Source organism: Molothrus aeneus, unplaced genomic scaffold (genome assembly GCF_037042795.1).
Source record: "Molothrus aeneus isolate 106 unplaced genomic scaffold, BPBGC_Maene_1.0 scaffold_36, whole genome shotgun sequence".
NCBI lineage: Eukaryota > Metazoa > Chordata > Aves > Passeriformes > Icteridae > Molothrus > Molothrus aeneus.
The window spans coordinates 1,478,889-1,498,558 of NW_027099027.1; the positions used below are offsets into that span (position 1 = coordinate 1,478,889).

General features: G+C 52.3%; 1 protein-coding gene and 1 pseudogene across 1 annotated transcript in view; one reads left to right on the top strand and one right to left on the bottom strand.

Moving 5' to 3' along the window:
• Window positions 1-19,670, bottom strand: part of LOC136570728 (uncharacterized) — a 2,607,743-nt pseudogene that overhangs the window by 1,457,122 nt on the left and 1,130,951 nt on the right.
• LOC136570729 (uncharacterized) overlaps window positions 1-19,670 on the top strand; it is a 2,347,277-nt gene that overhangs the window by 1,344,877 nt on the left and 982,730 nt on the right. The window contains 1 exon segment of the mRNA XM_066571173.1: window positions 16,320-16,960. Coding sequence (XP_066427270.1) covers window positions 16,320-16,960 — 641 coding nt within the window.

A 19,670-nucleotide genomic window follows, 5' to 3' on the forward strand; every position in this document is an offset into this window, starting at 1 on the left:
GAAATCCATTGACAGTCATCAAACAATTTTGAGAAAATTTCAGGAATGTCTTGGCCACTTTATTGAACCACTTGGGCTGAATTTTTGACTCTTCAGTGCTTTTGAGCTGCTACTAGCTCTTTCAATTCTTTTTATTTAATTTTATTTTTTTCCTTCGGAAAGAGCAGCAGCAGCAGAGAGCCTGAGAGGCCCTGGGGAGCCCTGGCCCTCTTGGAAGGATCAGGAACCCCAGACCTGGCCCACAAAACGGTGGCCCAGGACCTGATGGGGCAAGCAAAGGCCCCAAGCCCAAGAGCCGGCTGGGCGGTGGCCCTGGCCCGGGGAACTGAGCCAAGCAGCCCAGGCCCAGCCCGCCAGGTGGGGTCTGTGTTCTCACAAACCTGCACCCTGCTGCCAATGCAATGGCAGAATGAGTGACCAAACGCTTCCTCCTCCCCGAACCACTGGCCCATACCAGCAGTGGGGGAAGAGAAGCTGTCCCGAGAATCATCATCTCGGATCTGGGGATGTTTTGTCCCCACAGCAAGCGAGCGATGGTCGCTTTCCGCTGTTCCCTCTGCCTCTGCAATGCAAATGCAAAAGGTGTTCCTTCCATCTGCCTCCCAGTCTGGGGACCAGAGGCAGAACTTTCGGGAGCCACCTCCCCCTGGCCACTGGGATGCACGGGGGACGGCAGGCACCCCTGGAACCCGCAAGGGGGGAACCACCGACCGAACACCCACCAACCTGCCAAAAACGCTGAGTTTGAAAGCAGGCAGTCGGGCTGCGCCTGCACTCAGCTACCGAGCTACGCCTCCTCCACAGGAGAGGCCGGCCGCCGCAGCCGCTCTCGCAGGGGCAAACGGCTCAGGACGGTCCGAGCTTGGACATGCCACCGGTTCCAGGACAGCCTCTGACGCAGACACAGAGGACAAAGTCCCCAAAGGCGGCAGAACCGCCAGGGCGGCCGGTGGGGGCAGCAGGGGTGCACGGGACAATGCTGCTGTTGTGTCGCTCAGCTCCGGGAGTGGCAGCACAGGCGCGAGCTCTGTCCCTGCGGGAGGGGATGGCGGGGACAGCACGGGGTCGGCAGCAGCTTCTGCCCTTGGCTCTGGGATCGGCCGCAGAAGCGCAATCGCAAAATCCGGCGGAGTCCGCACGGGAGGTGGCGGAACAGCCGGGGGGGGCGGCACCGCTTGCCGGTCGCTGTCGTCGCTGAGTGCGTTGCCTTGCAGCACAGGCGCAGCCGCGGGAAGCGGTGCTGCTGAGATCAGCCGCGCAGGCGCAGGCAGGGCCGCTGCAGCCGGAGACCCCACAGGCTCTGCTGGAGGGACACCGGCTGGAGGGGCCGCACGCACCCGCGGGGCGGGCTGGGGTGGCCCTGCGGGCTCGGCAGGCGGGGCCCCGAGGACCGGTGCCACCCGCGGTGCTGAGCAGGGCAGGGTCTATGGGCTGGGCGGGGCGGTGCCTGTGGGGCCGGGCGGGGGGCACAGCCCACTCAGACGCCCCCGAGGGTAACGAGGGGGGGAAAAAATGGCTCCGTCCGAGCATGCTCCAAAGACGCAGGAAAAAAAACAACTTTGGCTGCAGGCAAAATCTCACCCCCCGCTGCGAGTCAGCGGGGCTGGGAAGCAGCAGATCGTCCCCCTCCAAAGGGTCTTCTCCCGTGAGCACTGGGGGGAATGGGGCTTGCCCCCTGCAATCAGCAATCCACTGAAAGGACGCTGCTCTCCGTTTCAAGACCAGGAAGAGCGTCCTGAACCCGGGATAAATCCTGGGGTACCACAGTCCACGGTCCAAGGCGGCTTCAAAAATGGATTCCATGCATTCCCATATGAACATATCAAGGGCATAGAGCACATTCATAAAAAACCCATAGAGCTTTGCCCATCAAAAAAACGCATAGAAATGTCTCTCTACCATAGGAATTCTGTCCTCTTCACCCTATTTTTGTCAGAGGGCAATAAGTTTCTCCTCTGAAGGGGAGAAATGAACCTCTGCCTCTGTGGGGACCCTCCCCCACATTTGCAGCCACAATCTGCGAAGGGCAGCATTTTCAGGAGGGGAAAAGCTAACAGAACCTTGTGACAGTGTCCAGCACTCTCTGGCCAGCTGCATGGTGCTGCTAGGCTTTCCGGACATCTTTTCTGGAGGCTTTTCAGAAGGTTCCCTTTGTGGTCAGCCTTGCTGTGAACCCTGTCCAAATCAGGATCTTCAGTTCTTCAGCTCCTGGCTAGAATCCACTTCTGTGGTCACTTGTGAGGTGACCATCAATGCCACACACTTGGGGTTTACCCAGTGTAGCAGCTCCTCTGGGCTCTCACCAAGTGATGAATCTCCCTCAGTCACTCAGGGTCACCATCTGTGACCGTGGTCACAGGGGTTTTCAGGTGAGGGAAGAGACGAGAATGTTGACTCCATGTTCAGAAGGCTTGATTTATTATTTTATGATAGATATTACATTAAAACTATACTAAAAAGAATAGAAGGAAAAGTTTCATCTCAGAAGGCTAGCTAAGCTAAGAATAGAAAGGAAAAGAATGAAAACAAAGGTCTGTGGCTCGGACAGAGACTGCCGTGACTGGTCACTTATTCCAAACATCCACACGAGACCAATCACGGATCCACCTGTTGCGTTCCACAGCAGCAGATAACCATTGTTTACATTTTGTTCCTGAGGCCTCTCAGCTTCTCAGAAAGAAAAAATTCTAAAGATGGATTTTTAATGAAAAGCTGTCTGCGACAGTCTTGTAGCCACTTATAGGTGGCATCCCTGCCCTGATTGCCTGAGGCATCATGGGCCCATCGAGCTAGGAACAACTCCCCCTTGTGTTGCCAATCTAAGTCTATCTTTGACACCTCTATTTTTGCTGCCTGATCTACCTGCTCGTTCTTTCAGTGTTCCTCATTAGCCTGACTCTTGGGAACGTGGGCAACTACATGGTGGACTTTCACAGGCAGCTTATCTACCCTGGTAGCAATATCTTTCCAGTCATTAGCAGACCAGATTGGCTTTCCCCTACGCGGCCAGTTGGCCTCTTTCCACCTCTCCAGCCATCCCCGCAGAGCATTGGCTACCATCCATGAATCAGTGTAGAGCTAGACCTTTGGCCACTTCTCTCTCTCAGCAATGTCCAGGGTCAGTTGAACGGCTTTGAGTTCTGCAAGTTGACTTGATCCACCTTCTCCTTCGGTAGCTTGTGCAACCTGTCGTGTGGGGCTCCATACGGCTGCTTTCCACTTCCGGTTCATTCCCACAGTGCGGCAAGAACCATCAGTAAAAAGAGCATATCGTGTATCTTCTGCTGGCAGTTGGTTGTATGGTGGGGCTTCTTCAGCCTGTGTCACTTCTTGTTCCCCTTCATCAGTGAGACCAAAGTTTTCACCTTCCGGCCAGTTTGTAATTATTTCCAGAATCCCAGGGTGATTCAGGTTTCCAAGATGGGCGCGCTGTGTGATAACAGCAATCCATTTACTCCATGTAGCACTGGTGGCATGGTGCGTAGAGGGAACCTTTGCTTTGAACATCCACCCCAGCACCGGTAGTCGGGGTGCCAGGAGGAGTTGTGCTTCTGTACCAATCACCTCTGAGGCAGCCTGGACTCCTTCATAGGCAACCAAGATTTCCTTCTCTGTGGGAGTGCAGTTGGCCTCAAAGCCTCTGTAACTTCAGCTCCAGAATCCCAGTGGTCGACCCCGAGTCTCCCCAGGCACCTTCTGCCAAAGGCTCCAGGACAAGCCATGGTTCCCGGCTGCAGAATAGAGCATGTTCTTCACATCTGGTCCCATCCTGACTGGGCCAAGGGCAACTGCATGAGCAATCTCCTGCTTGATCTGGGCAAAGGCTTGTTGCTGCTCCGGGCCCCAGTGGAAAATGTTCTTCTTGCGGGTGACCAGGTAGAGAGGGCTCACAATCTGACTGTACTCAGGAGTGTGCATCCTCCAAAAGCCTATGGCACCCAGGAAAGCTTGTGTCTCTTTCTTATTGGTGGGTGGAGACATTGCTGTGATCTTGTTGATGACGTCTGTAGGAATCTGACGCTGTCCGTCTTGCTACTTCACTCCCAGAAACTGGATCTCTTGAGCAGGTCCCTTTGCTTTGCTCTTCTTGATGGCAAAGCCAGCTTTTAGGAGAATCTGGATGATTTTCTCCGCTTTCTCAAACGCTTCTGCTGCTGTCTTCCCCACACAAGGATGTTATCAATATACCGCAGATGTTCTGGAGCCTCACCCCTTTCCAGTGCAGTCTGGATCAGTCCATGGCAGATGGTGGGACTGTGCTTCCATCCCTGGGGCAGTCGCTTCCAGGTGTACTGCACGCCCCTCCAGGTGAAGGCAAACTGAGGCCTGCATTCTGCTGCCAGAGGAATGGAGAAAAATGCATTGGCAATGTCTATAGTGGCATACCACCTCGCTGCCTTGGACTCAAGCTCCTACTGGAGCTCTAATATGTCTGGCACGGCAGCGCTCAGTGGTGGAGTCACCTCATTCAATGCACGGTAGTCCACAGTCAATCTCCATTCTCCTTCAGATTTTCGCACAGGCCAAATGGGGCTGTTGAAGGGTGAGTGGGTCTTGCTGACCACTCCTTGGCTCTCCAGCTCTCGGATCATCTTATGGATGGGGATCACAGCATCTCGAGTGGTTCTATACTGTCGTCGATGCACTATGGAGGTGGCAATTGGCACTTGTTGCTGTTCTCCCATCAGGCGTCCTACTGCAGATGGATTCTCAGACAGCCCAGGCAAGGTGTTCAATTGCTGGATGCCCTCTGTCTCTACAGCAGCTATCCCAAATGCCCACTTGAGTCCTTTTGGGTCTTTGAAATACCCACTTTGAAGGTAGTCTATGCCCAAAAAACATGGGGCCTCTGGGCCAGTCACAATAGGATGTTTCTTCCACTCATTCCCAGTCAGGCTCACATCAGCTTCCACCAAAGTGAAATCCTGGGATCCTCCTGTCACACCAGCAATAGAAACAGACTCTGTCCCCACATGTCTCGACGGGATTAATGTACATTGAGCACCAGTATCAACCAAAGCTTTATACTCTTGTGGTTCCAATGTGCCAGGCCAATGAATCCACACAGACCAGAAAACACGATTTTCCCTGGCCTCTACCTGGCTAGAGGCAGGGCCCCTCTAAGCCTGGTTATCCTTCTTTCCCTGGGCAAATGTCTTGGATGTTCCTTCAAGGGGATCAGACATGGCATCATCAGCATCATACCTGGTGGTTCGGCTACGGGCAACTGGAGCTGCTTTCTTCCTGGTGGCTTCCTTCAATTCACGCACCCGTCGTGCCAGAACAGCAGTAGGTTTTCCATCCCACTTCCTCATGTTTTCTCCACAGTCACGCAGGTAGAACCACAGCTCTGTTCGTGGGGTGTACCTTCTCTGGCCATCTGGGGAACGTCTGCCTTGGATACCAGAACCTCTGATCTGTACTGCCGAGATTTGGAGAAGGTCTTCTTTAATCTCCTCTCTGAGCTTCTTATGATTCTCTTCTATCTTATCCTCTAAGTTCTGCAGACGTGTTTCTACCGCTGCAATTCTGGCACGTGTTGGGCCATGTACAGCATCTGCATATGCTCGGAGCTTCCTTGCCATATCCAGCACAGTCTCATCCCTCTCATCCCGCTTCATTATGGCTAGGGCAGAAGCATATTCGTGTGGCCCAAGTTGCACAAGTTTCCGTCACATCACAGATGTGCATGGCACCAGGTCTGGGTTCCTAGTTGTCACATCATCTGAGAAGATAATCTCTGCCACTGCCATCTCTCTCAGGCGTTGGATCCCTTGCTCTATGGTCTTCCACTGTGTCTGTTGCATATAAAGATCATCTGCACACAGGTATCTTTGTGCAACACTTTCCAAGACCCGTGCCCAGAGGCTGTGAGGGTTTGCCCCCCTCATCATTCCTTGGTCAATGACAGGATCCTGTGACAGGGATCCCAAATGCCTCACTTCCGTGCCATCCAGAATTGTAGCCTCGCCTGCAGCATCCCAGAGACGGACTAACCAACGAATTATGGATTCATCAGGTCGTCGGGTGTAATCCTTCCGTAAGCCACGAAGGTCCTTGAGGGAAAAGGACTCAATATTTGCATCTGGTCTTGCACCTGCTGCTTTGACTCCTGATTTTATGTCAGGAGGCATTGAGGTTCCTTCTCCTGCATCATCATCATCATCATCATCATCCACTGGTCGATTGGTCTTGTCTGTGCATTTCCCGCTTCTGGTGCTGGTAGCAACAGCCATTGGTTTAGCTGCTGGCTTAGGCTCGCTATCTGGTTTGGCTGCTGGCTTTGAGCCTGGGGTGTTGGCTGCAGCCTGAGTGACTGGGACAGCTGCTGATTTATCTCCCTGCCCCCCTGCCTCCGTCTGCTGTCCTACAGTCTCCAACAGAGTGCGATAAGCATATGCCAGGGCCCAGCTCACTGCAATGACCTTTCTCTCCTTAGGCTCATCCTGGTATTTCTCTTTCAGATATTTCCCCACCTCAGCTGGGTTCTGAATTTGTTTATGGGGAAAATCCCAGACTATAGGGTCAGAGAATTCCTTCAGGATTTGGCCCATATCCTCCCATTTCCCACACCCCTCAGGATGTTCCACGCCTGGCTCTACTCCTGAGTCAGGGGCCTCATCAGTCTGTCTAGAAATCTCAGCCCTCATTCTGGAGAAACAGCAGACTGTATAGAGGAAGGTTACCAGACTGAATACAAGAAAGATGGTTTCTTTAACATTCAGGGGAAACTGAACATCCTTTACCTCTGATGCAACCGATTCATAGGAGAAGAAGGAAAGCAAAGGCTGAAAAGCCTCATTCCCTGCTGCTCCTCCTCTAACAAACTGGACAAATAACCATAGCCAGGAACCATTCATACCTGGAGCAGACCCCAACATGTTTATAAACTTCTTGCACATCATTGCCATCAAGCCCAGCAGGATAGCTATTCTGGTCACTGCCCCTCTACTGTAAAAACTACGTATGAGAGACAATACTAGAACTATTTCAGGATAGGAAAATAAACCTAGGAACCACAGAGGTATTAAAATCTCGAAAAACCCTAGGGACCAGAAGCACATGCAAGCCTTCACCCCAACACTCATCATGAATTCAAAAAGCATGGCTATTAACTGCTTCAAACAAAGAAGAGAGTAATGGCAACCAAAATACACTCAAAACAGGGTTTTTCCACTCACTCTCTCGAGCCCAGCGTTGGGCGCCAAGATTTTGTCGTGGTTTAGGGCAAATTTGGAGGAGAATTTCCAAATTAGGGCCCCTCCAGTAAGCAAACCCACACGGTCCTTCCCCCCAACCGGTTCGGGAAGGATTCCTCAGAGAGGAGTGGAAAGAACCTGTTTATTTAACAAGCACAGCACCCCCCAGCACACAAAATGAACAATACCGGATGGCAACACTGAAAAAAGATGACAAATTCAGAAAGTCTCTCTTGGGGGTGGTCACTCTGTTCTCAGTCCCTCCGGCGCTGGGGCTGCTGCTGCAGGCCAGAAGGTGCAGGATTTTGGTGTTTCCCAGGTCCCAGTCCGGAGCAGGTTCGAAATAGTCAGAAAAAGGAAAGGAGAAACAGTCCAGGAAGAAATTGGACAGTTTAGCTAAACTAGCTAATGAGCAAAAGCAAGCAGAAGCGAAGCAAGCAAGAGCGAGAGAGCAAAGCAAAAAGCAAAAGCAGCAAAAGCCAAAGCTGCAGTCTCTGTGTCCCGCCAGGCTGATAAGAAAACCAAAACAAAACTTTCCCTCTTCAGAGCCGGTCTTAAAGGTACAGAACATAATATCCAACATTAACAGAACACATGAATGGGGATACAAGCATCATAACGTCACCCTAGGACACTGGCATAGTACTGGGAGTGTCTGGGAGTAACTGGGATCAAACTGGAGGTGACTGGACTTATACTGGGAGCAACTGGGACCACAGCGGGGGCAAATGGCATCGGGTAAGGTGTGACCGGGCTCATACTGGAAGTGACTGGGGCCACACTGGGCTCTTACTGAGAGGGACTGAGAGTGAAAGGAACCATACAGGGCATGACTGGGAGCCGCTGGGACCGTGTCGGGGGCAACTGGGATCCTACCGGGAGTGATTTGGACCATACTGGGAGCGACCGGGACCCACCGGTGAGGCGGCGGCGGAGCTGGGAGGCGGCCGCAGCGCAGGTGGGAGCCGCGCTGGGTTGTGCGGGGGCTCGGGGCTCGCTGCGGGCCTCGGGGGCGGCAGGGGGCTCAGGCGGGTTCCTTGTGCCGTGTCCGGCCCGTGGTGCCGCTGCCGTGAGGGCGCTGCGGGAGCGGCTGCCCGCGGTCTCCTTGCGGCCGCTGCCTCGGCAGGAGCCGCTGCCGGAGCAGCGCTGGCTCGGCCCGGTTCCTGTGGCTGGGACAGAGGCGGCTGCCCCGTGCCCGCGGCTGTGCGGGGAAATTCACGTGGCCGGAGGTTTCTGTGCCCCGAGGAGACAGAGGAGTCCTGTACAAGTGACTTTATTGCTGAGCAGAGGGAGAGGCCGTGGCGCATTTGCCGTGCGCTCTCTGCCATTGTTGTAGTTCGCAGCCTCCTTTTTATCCTCATTTTCCCGGCTCATCTCCCTCTCCCTTTGCCCACTGCCTGAGGTACTTGGAAGGTTCAGACCTCCCGATCGGCCAACTGCAAGTCCTCGTTAATGTGCACCCCCACTTTTGTAGAACAGCCGATATTCACGGCTCTGTCAAGTCTTTTTTGTTCTCGAAGTTCAGGAATTTAGCTCACTTTCTGTGAGCAGCAGTCCATGTTAATTAATAACATTTATTGAAGCTGGTGGTTTCGCCCGGTACTTCCTTATCTACAAGCCCCTGGCCCCTCGCTCAGCTGCTGAATGAGCTGCACTCTCAAGGTGTGGAGCATGGTAAAAAGGTGAGAGGTGCTGTAGCACATCAGAGCAGAAGCAGCATTCGTTTAACCCATGGTCTGCCAGGGAACCACAAAACCATGTCCCATTCCCATCCTTTCCACGTTTGGACTGGTACATGAGCTGCTTTTTTGTTTCCTTTGTTATCTGTTTCACCACTTTTGCTTTGTCATCTATTTGCCAAGACCAGTTTGAGTCATTTGATTTTCCACAAACTCCTCTTTTCTCTGCTAACAGATGATCTGATCCCGTCCCATGGGGAAATGTTGTGTTCCTCATTTCAGTGGATTGCTCAGCAGGAAGGTCAGGAGCTGGAGCTGTCTGGGTGGTTATTCCGAGGACAGCTTGTAATCTAATGGTGCCATTGAAATGAGAAATGGGTTCTGTGGCTCCTGATATGAATTGGTTTGGGTTCCCAGGGGCTGGTCCATGGTGTTGTAGGATTTATTCTGCTGGCCGTTCATCTTCTCCCCATTTTTGGCTGCTCTCTCCAGCCAGGGCTGCATCAATTGACCATTTTTCTCTAATTAAATCATCAAATACTTGGATTCCCATCTGATTTCCTGGAACTTGTGGTAGCAAGAACATCTCAGTGCTCTAATCCACCCTATATAACATAGACAGTGACAGCACACGTTGGAGTGGGCAGAGGGATGATTCCCCCCATTTATTTATAGTGAAGTTTTCCCAACATTCTCCATTTGCTGTTTCCCTTTGCAGCTTCACCCGTTTCTGTTGCAGGGTCAGATATCCTCACCCCAGGCTCTGCCTTGAGCTGTGCAAATTCCATCAGTACAAGCAGGCAGAGCTCGGGGTGAGGGGCAGGGGGAATCAGCCCAATTCCTGCCCCAGGCAAGAGACCCAGGTACATTGTCCAGGCTTTGCCCAGCAGGGTTCATTTGCATTTCTAAAGCTCCTCTCCTGGCTGACTAGAACCAAAGCTTCTCTTCCAGGGCTGCCATCTGGTGAGTCACATGTGGCCCCCCCGGAATCTGCTTTTTTTAAAAAAAGTATTAACTATTTAAGAGTTAAAAGTATCACGGTTAAAGCTCTTCAATTTTGCAAAATGCAACATAAAGGCGAACACGGAAAAACCCAGACCAAAAATTGATTCTCACCCTTCTGTCCCAAACCTACCTGACAATATAAAGTAGGATTATTATAAAAAATGTTTCTCATGTTGTAATCTTATCACTGAAACTGTAGGGAAAACAAAAACTCTCCAAGAATCTCTTTAGTGTGAGAGAGTCAAGGCATTACTTGGTTCTGGCCAGGATGTGCAACAGAAATACTTTCATCCACACATAGCCCGGCTGAGCAGAAAAAATCATTCCATGACATGTCAGTTTACTTGATTTTTCCTAAACTTTACGTAGTCTGAACCAATCTAAATCCACTGCTTTAACGTTCATTGCTTCCAAGTTGTGTAAGTTTTTAGCATTTGGTTTCCTATTAGACTCGGATTTCTTCCCCTCTGATGTGAATTCCGTCCACACTCCTGGATTTCCTTCTCAGCCTTTTCCAGACCAGGTGTCTCCAGCTGTGCCGGGGGCAGTGTCTGGGGCAGCTGTTGGTTGCTGTTTGCTGCGGGGCGTTGATGTTTTGTTGCTGGTCGTTATCTCTGTGGGTGTCTTTTGGGCTATTCCCAGTCTGTTCGGATGTTAAACTCGTCTCCATTGAGTGGTGGAGATGAGTTTAACATCCGAACAGACTGGGAACCCCTTAAATAAAACCTTTAAAATTTCTTTCCCAAAGGCAAACCTTTGAGTAGAGAAACCTTTCTGAGCAGAGAAATAAGATTTAAAAGAAGCAGAAAGGGTACATTTTGCAGCAATGCAGTCGCAGTCAGCCCAGAGTGTGGGTGTGAGTGAGCCCCAGAGTGGAATTGTGCCGCGGTGCTCCCCAGCAGCTGTGGCGGTGCAGGCCCAGCCAGCGCTGGAGCTGCAGCAGTGGCAGCGAGGCTTGGCCGCAGTGGCTGGAGGTGCCAGAGGAGGGTGGCCAGGATTCCCGAGGGTTTGAGCAGAGGATCTGTGGGCAGGCCCAGGGGCTTGGCCCGCTGTGGAGCCCTGGCTGCTGCTGCGTTGCCTTCAGGGCAGGCTCGGGGGCGGCTCCCATGGTCCTGCTGCAGGCGGGAAGTGCAAATCTCCGGGGCTTCAGAGCCCCTGAGGCCAGGCTGAGGGGTCCCCCCGTGCTCAGCTGTGCTGGCGGCTGTTTCTGGCCTCAGGGACACTTGGCGTGGGCCCCTTGGCCACCAGTGGTGCTGCTTTGCACTCCTTAGGCAGGAGCCGATGTCCTGGCTGGGTGTTGGCAACAGCAAAGTCCCAGGGCAGGCTCTGTGCCAGCCCAGCTTCCTGGGGGAGAGATTCCACAGGAGACAGGATTCTGGCTACAGCCTGCCTTAAATTTACATCCCTTATTTCCACCCTGCACTAGGTGAAGAATTGCCCAGGTAAGGAATTCCAGACATGAATTCCAAGGGAGATAATTGAATATCTGCCTTGGGTCTGGCTCTTTTTCTTGCCAAAGCCAATGGCAAAAGCTGTACCCATGGCATCTTGGTTTCTATCTCCGGCTTCCAAAGGTGTTTCTTTATTTCCCTATTCATTCTTTCTACCCAACCCGAGCTCTGGGCTTGCCAGGGGTTATGGAGGTCCCATTGTATTCCTAAAGCTGCCATAACCCCCTGAAGGGTCTTTCCTGTAAAATGAGTTCCCCATCTGAATCTATTGCTTCCACAATCCATTATCTTTGAATTATTTGTTTTAGCAATAGGTTAATAAGTGATCCAGTGCTTGCTGAAGCAAAATTGCTTTTGCCCCCTGTTAGGTGCCATGGTGTCAGCAGAAGATATTGAAGCCTTCCTGCTCAGGGCATTTCAGTGCCAGGCTCTTACAAGCACCCACAGCTCCGCGGGTTGAGCTGAGCATGGGGCGGTGACCTGCGCTTTGTCTGATTCCCCCTCCTTAATAACAGCCTGTCTTGTAGCTCTTTTCCCTTCTGCTGCCCTTGCAGAGCCATCCACAAACACATTGTCTCCCTCAGGCCAGGGAATGTCCCATCAATCTCTCCCAGCCTGGCTCGGGAGCTCTGTCCCTTGAGTGCAGTCCTGGGTTCCTTGCCAGCCCCTCTCCAGGCTGTTCAAACAGGAGGCTGGGTTAAACCCTTGCCCTGTCCTCAGTTCTGAATCCTCCTGTGCCACTGAACAAGTTTCATACTGTAATAACCGAGCCCTGCTCAGCCATTTAGAGGCTCTTTTGGTTGTCAAAGCTTTAACTTGATGCCAGACTTGAACTCTAGGAGATCCTCCTGTTGTCATCAGTTTTCAGGCCTCTACTCCCACGGAAGCTGTGGCTGCACAATTCTGCAGACAATGAGGCTGCTCTCTGGCCACTGGGTTAAACATTTTAGCACAAGAATTCCTTTGGCAAGACCCTGTTTAACGTCCACCTATAATTCAAATTCTTTTTCCCTGTCTGGAAGGCCCAGGCCACTCGCCTCAGTTAATCTTAATTTTAACACTTGAAAATTCTGTGTTTCCCCCTTGGGTCCATCCATCCAGTTTGTTGACTGGCAAGATAGGAGTGTTGTAGGGAGACATCCTTGGCTCCAAAAGCCCTGCCTTTAACAGGGACTCAGTACCAGGCTGTGAGCCCTTCCTTCCCTCTCTTGGAACAGGGTATTGCTTGTCCTGGTTGCTTTAATTTGTAGAGGCTCCATATCTAATTTTCTGTATTTCCCTGGGGCTGCCCACACTTCTGGGTTCACTTCAGCATAGGCCTTGTCAGACTTTGGACACAGAGGTACAACAGAACTAGCCTCTGTATCCCTTTTTACAGTATTAAAATCCAGCTCTCAAACTCCTTCCTAGTTAATTACAATCACAGGAGGAAGAAAAAGAAATTCATTTATTTCAAACCTATCGCCCACAGCTTCTAATAGTGGTTGAACAAATCATACCTGCTCATCTTTCCCACTCATTCCCTTAAAAATTAAAATATTCCTTTACTATTTTCCCCTTTAGGTCTAAGATTCAGAGCAGATTGAGAGGCCCCTGTGTCCATCAGAAAATGCCTCCTCTCAATGCAGACCCACCTGAATGTTCTCAAGGGCTCCAGTGTGGAGGGTCCCTGGTGTGATGGGAGCTGTGACAGCCCTGCCAATCCATGTCCATCACGGGGTGGACTTGCTGGTCCTGAGGGTGCTGCTGTCTCTGCTTGCAGTGTCCTTGTGCCCTGCAGCTGGAGCCCTGATTCCTTGCCAGGGGCTGTTTGGGTGGGCTGTGCCCTGCCGAGGAGGGCAATGCCTCTGCCGGGTGCTTGTGGCCGAGCCCGTGCCCTGGGTGCCGGGGCCCCCTTGGGCCCTGGGGCTGATCCCTCAGGGGCTGTAGGAGCTCTGCCCTGGCCTTTGCCTTCAGCTTGGCCTTTTGCTGCTCCCTTCTTGCATTCACCTGCTGGGCCTTTGTGCCCAAGTGCTGCAGGGCCTTCTTCTGCCCCTCCTGCAGCCCCCCTCAGTGCCTGTGGGTACTTGTCTTGCTTTACAAGACAGGTGTCTGCTTGGGAAGGCAGAAAAAGCCTCTCTTGGAATGGAGAATGCAAACCCCCTCCCTCTTAATTTTTAGGATAGTGAAATCAAGGGGCTCTCAGGCAAAGATATGGGATTAGGAATAACGGTTCTTTACTAGTGTGTATAATATAATAATAGTAGTGTGTATAAACAGCTCCGGCAGTGCCAACAAACAGAGCCCGGAGCCGGTCCCGGCCTTTCGGCTGCGGCGCTTTCCCCTTGGGTGCAGTTCCGGGCACGGCCGGCAGGGGCGCCGGTGGCTCCCGCGGGGCGGGGCAGCGCATCCCTGCCATGGGAACCTCTCTTAACGGCAATAGAGCAATCCCTTCATCTAACTCTTTCACTTTTTTACCTTCTGTAGCCTTTCTCCCGTGTTTTGAGAAAGAATTTGGAGAGGGCTGCCTTTTAACTGAGCTCCTAGTGTTTTGATAAGGTGCTTCCTGTAGAGAGAGGGATTTTCCCTGAACAGCAGGAGCTGTGGTTACCAAGGGGACGTAACTCAGAGCAGGAGGGGTCAGGGGAGGATATCCCGCCGAGGCTCGGTCGGAGTGTGGGCAGGGTCTGCTGCTGGAATCGCCAGAGGGGGATCTTCCCGTGGAGGCCGAGCCGGAGCGTGGGCAGCCCCCACATGGCTTATGGCGGCTGATCCGGCAGCTCCCGGCAGAGCAAAGGCAGGTGGGAGACCACGGCAGCAGCGGCGGTGCCCAGCGCAGCTGGCACGGGCAGGGCAGCCGGGGATGGGATGGCTGGGACCCGCCCTCGGTGCGGTCGGCGCGGTGACCTCGGCCCACGCGGCAGGACAGAGCAACCCCCATCTTCCCCAGCATGGCCGGCAGAGCGGCCGCGGGCCGGGCAGTGGGGCCAGGGCACACAAATTCACCGCCAGCGCCGGGGCAGGTGGAGCTGCCCTGGGCAGTGAGCCCGCACCTGGGATGGAAACCGGGGCAGGCGGAGCTGAGGCGGGCAGCGAGCCGGGACCCGGGACAGGCGCCTCGGCCGCGAACGGAGGGGGCAAGAGCTGCAGAGGATCCCACTCTCTTTCTGACTTTTCCTCTTGTTCTCCTCCCTTTCATTTCCCCTTTTTATTTTCTTGTTTTTTTCCTCGGGTGTTTCTGATACTTCAAAGATTTTTATTCTCCTAAAATCTCCTGTCTAACATATGGCATATTCTCTTTCTTCTAGATTAAATGGGTTTTTTTCCAAATAAATCCAGAACCTAACAAATCTAAACTTCTGCTTGGATATTTTGAAATGGTCGACGAGCTAACTCATGACCTCCTAATGTTGTTTTTCTCATCACCTTTTTATTTATCCTTTGGCAAATTAAGCATCTTTCAGTTACTTGCTTTGCTACACCAAAAATCCCAGGGCACCCAAAATTCCTTAAAAAATGATCACACAAAGCTTGAGTACGCCAGTGGGGTTTCTGATGCACGTCTTCTAGTATTTTCCTAGTAAGCACATTTTATTAAGTAATTGTCTTCCATGTAGAAGTTTCTATTTCCCTGATTTATATTGTTCATTTCTTATCTTGTTTAAATCTTTTTTCTTGGCTTCCCTAAACTTTGGAATTTCCAGTTTTTCCTCGTTTGGAGTTAATATTAAAATAACTCTTTCAGCTCCATTTTCTGCTGCATCCTTAGCTTTGTGATCTGCCCCCTGTTTGCCCAGTTTGCCTCTCCTTTGGCCCGGGCCGGGTTCCCCCCGCCCGCAGCGGCTGGGAGCAGCCGAGAGCCCCGCGCTGCCCATGCCGACCTGTCCCGGCTCCATCGCCGCTGCTGCCGCGGGCTGCGAGGGCTGCGGGAAGGGGGCACCGAGGGTGTGGCTGCTGCTGGGGGAGGAGGAGGAGGGAGGGAAAGGGCAGGGATGGAGGGGGAGGAGGAGGAGAAGGAATGGAAGGGGCGGGATGGAAGAGGAGCAGGAGGTGGGGATAAGACAGGGGAGGAGGAGGAGGGGGGATGGAAGAGGAGTAAGAGGAGGAGAAAGAGCAGTGAAGGAGGCGGGGTGAGGGCAGAGGTGGAGAGGGAGGTGGCGATAAGACAGAGGAGGAGCGGGAGCAGGAGGAAGAGGAGGGACAAAGGCGGATCAAGGCTGAGCTGTGGGAGCCACGTGGTCTCGATCCCTGCCTGAATTCGCAGCCCCCACCTGTGGGATCATCGCCCCCCCCCATGGCGCAGGTGAGTGGGGAGGGGGAGCCCGGCCCGGATATCCCGGGGGGTTCCTGGGTTGGGTTTTTGGGGGGATGTTTGGAGAATGAAGAAGTCCAAGGCTGAGCGGAAAAGGCCCCTCGGGGGGACATCGGGGGGTGGCGGTGGCGGCTGCCGGCAGAGGCAGCCTGGAGGAGCAGAGCCCTGTGTCCCCCAGGAGGCCAAAGTGGGGAGCCCAGAGAGGGGGGAGCGCCGCCATTGGCGGGAGCCTCAAGAGCCTGGAGAGGGGCAGGGGGGACTCCTTGGAGCCGCTGCAGCGCAGAGCAGAGAATGAGGGGAGAAGGGAGCCCGGGAGCCCAAACAGCCCCGGCATCCCGAAATGGGGAGAGCCAAGAGGGGGCAGTGCGTCCCCAGAAACGGCCTGGGGGGATCTCGTTGCCCTTGCCTGTGGGACGGAGGCAAATCCCATGCTGTCCTTGTCCTTCCTCGCCCAGAGCAGGAGCTGAGCATGGAGAGCAGGGAGGACAAATGCCCGCGGCAGAACCTGGTGGCAGAGGCCGTTTTGAGCGGCTCCACGGCGCAGGAAGCCAACGGGGAGGAAAAGCCCCGGAGATGCCGCACGAGGAGGGACTGCAAACGCAGATGGCGGGGATGTGAGGGGGAAAGAGCCAGCCTGGGCCAGGAAGGCAGCCGGAGATGGAGCCAGAGCTCGGAGCTGGTGCTCCATGAGCAGCTCCATGATGGGGAGAAGCCCCACACATGCGTGGAGTGTGGGAAGAGCTTCAGGTGGAACTCCCACCTGATCAGGCACCAGAGGATTCACACTGGGGAGAGGCCCTACGAGTGTGGGCAGTGTGGGGAGAGCTTCAGCCGGAGCTCCCACCTGATCCAGCACCAGAGGGCCCACACAGGGGAGAGGCCCTATGAGTGTTCCAAGTGTGGGAAGAGGTTTCTGACCAGCTCCCATCTTCTCCTGCACTATCAGAGTCACACAGAGGAGAGGCCCTTCCAATGCCCCGACTGTGGGAAGGGATTCAAGCGCAACTCTGACCTCGTCACCCACCGGCGCATCCACACAGGGGAGAGGCCCTACGAGTGTGATAAATGCAGGAAGAGGTTTCAGACCAGCTCCCATCTCCTCCGGCACTATCGGATTCACACAGAGGAGAGGCCCTTCCAATGCCCAGACTGCGGGAAGGGATTCAAGCACAACTCCACCCTCGTCACCCACCAGCGCATCCACAGTGGGGAGAGGCCCTACGAGTGTCCCCAGTGTGGGAAGAGCTTCTCCTGCAGCTCTAACTTGACCCGACACCAACGGAGGCACCACTAAGGGAAGCCCTGCGAGTGCCCCGAGTGCGGGAAGAGCTTCGTGCGCTGCTGCAGCTCCATCCCCCACTGGAGGAGGCACTTTGGGCACAGCCCTCGTGAGCCACAGTCCCTGTGGTCCATGTTGGGAACACGCCTGGCTGCTTGTCCTTTGGTTTGGCCTGAATTTTTTTCTCTTCTCCATCTCTCTCTACTCCAAAAGCCAAGAGGGATGGATCTGTCCCCTCAAAACCACTCAAATTCCACTGAAAATAACTGAATGTTAACCCAAAAAGGCTCAATCCTACCTTAAATTCCTTGTTCCCTCCTCAAAAAAACTCAATCCCATGCCAAACTCAATCCATTCCACAGCCACCAGGGTGAGATGGGGTTGGAAGGAGATTGGGAGAAGTGGGATCCCAATTTGGAGCAATGGGATGGGGATTGTGTGGGATGTATTTGATAGCAAATAAAACTTTCAGAGTTACTGATTTCTGTCCCGTTCATTTTCAGTCAGTTCTGTTTGCCGAGTGCCACCTTCTCAGCTGATTCAATTCCTATAAAAATCCCATTTTTTAAATCATCTAACCCAAACAGTCCAAAAACCAATATTGAAATAAAACCACCCACACACAATTTTTTAAAAATAATTTTAATTTTTCAAGAGTACTTAAGGATGTTATTAAAGTTTAATTTTTTGGCTGAAATGTCTGAGAAATTATAGTGGTGTTTGGTTTTGTGTTTAGTATATTTGTAATATGAATTGTTTAACTAAGATGTGTTAGATTGCTTGTTAGTTTCTTTAGATATTTTTTATCTAAAGTACATTAGTCATCGAGTTAAAATTTTCAAAAGGTATTTCTTGATATATAATTTGTTTATTTATATGCATTGGTAATATTATAATAATACTTATTTTTGGTTTGAGTTAAATCATAGTTGGAGTATTGCAAAGAAGAGTTGATATTTTTTTATTATAATTTATTTAATTTCAATTATTATTTCTTTGTTTATAATTTTATTGCAATTTGTTGAGGGGATAGGAAGGAAGTTCAAGGGCAGGAACATTTTTTCCTGGCTGGGAACTGGAATTCCAGACCCTGGGAGTGTGTGCAGGACCCCACAGACTGGGATCAAATATGGGCTGGGATCAAATATGGACTGGGATCACCTGGACTGGGATCACGTGGATCAGAACCCTCCAGACCAGGATAGCCTGAAGTGGGATCAAATATGGACTGGGACTTTATGGACTGGGATCCCAGGCACTGGGACCATATGGATCAGGACCACACAGACTGGGATCAAATATGGGCTGGGACTGTTTCTGAAAGTAACTTTGTTATAAGTTTTTATTTCTGTTGTTAATTAAGCTCAGTGAAATAGCTGCTTGTGTTAAACTGCCTGCTTGGATGGGATAACATCCAATGCACCCAGGATGAGGACACCTGTACAGATCTGCCAACTATCAGCACTCCCTGTCTGAAGGCAGAGTGCACCAAGGCCCAAAAACTGGAGGTGATAAAGAGAAGGAGCCAAAACCACAGCCAAGAAACACACATGCTCTGAAAAGGCAGACCCAAGGAGGGGCCATGTAAAATCATTCCTGGAATATGTAAAGTAGTTTATGGATATGCATGAGGGTCTATGAATATGCACCAGGCTGATGTAAGGGGAAAGGTATTTCAGGGCAATGCAGATTCCTTGGTTGTGGTTTTAGTCCATTCTTATTGTGGGATCTCAGCACATTGTTCCCAATGTTCAGAGATGCCAGGAGAACCCTTGGGGGTCTCGAAAATCCTGGAATGTTGCCAAGAGTGTCTGGTGGCTTGATTTTGATCCATCCACAGAAATAACAAGAGTTTGAGGACAAGAGAATCACTTTAGAGTATAAGGTGTAAAATAGACACATTTAGAAAGTGAAATATAGATTTTAAGGTTTTTAGGTACAGGGGGGTTATGGAGACAAGATGGAGGGATCAGGGCGTGTCTTGTCCTTCTTCTTCCTTCTTCTTGTCCTCCATCTCCTGTGGTGATGTTGGCATTTAGGGATTGGTTTATGGTGAAGGTGCACTTGCCAACATGGGTGAAAAGCATTGGGAAATAAAGGTAAATATTGTGTACGTAGATATTAGTATAAAAAGACATGACCGCCCCGTGGGTGGTCAGAGAGTGCCTGTGACTGCTTGCAGATCAGACCTCTGTTGAGCAGACAGAAAATTTTGTAGATAAGAAATAATAAACAACCTGAAGACCGAAAAGCTGAAGAGTCCAGACTCATCCTTTAAAACGCGTGCCACCCAAGAACCACACTACTCGTGTCGGGGCAGAGACAGACAGCCGAACCCGACATTTGGCGTCCCTGGGTGGGCACCCAGTGGGCAGCCGGTGGGCACCCGGCGGACGACCCAGTGAGCTACTCGGCAGCAACCGGCTATCCAGCAGCATCCGGCAGCACTCGCTGAGCCACGGTGAGCTCTGTTGTGCACCTCTTGCACAGGGGCAGCCTTGAAGCACCGAGTGGGCAGCTCCCGAACTGGACTCATTCCCAGGAGAGCACTGATAACTCCTTGGGAAAACAGCCAGAAAGCAGCCAGGAGAATCTGCAGACGCGGCAGCCGCAGAGAACACCGCACTCCACCTCCACCGAAGAAAGTTCGTAGCAGGACAGCCCGGATCGGAATCGGAAAAGGCGCCTCCGAATCCATCTCCTGTGACCTGCAGGCCAGAGACCAGGAGCCTTCGGACTGCTCTGACGACAGGAATTCGGTGAGAA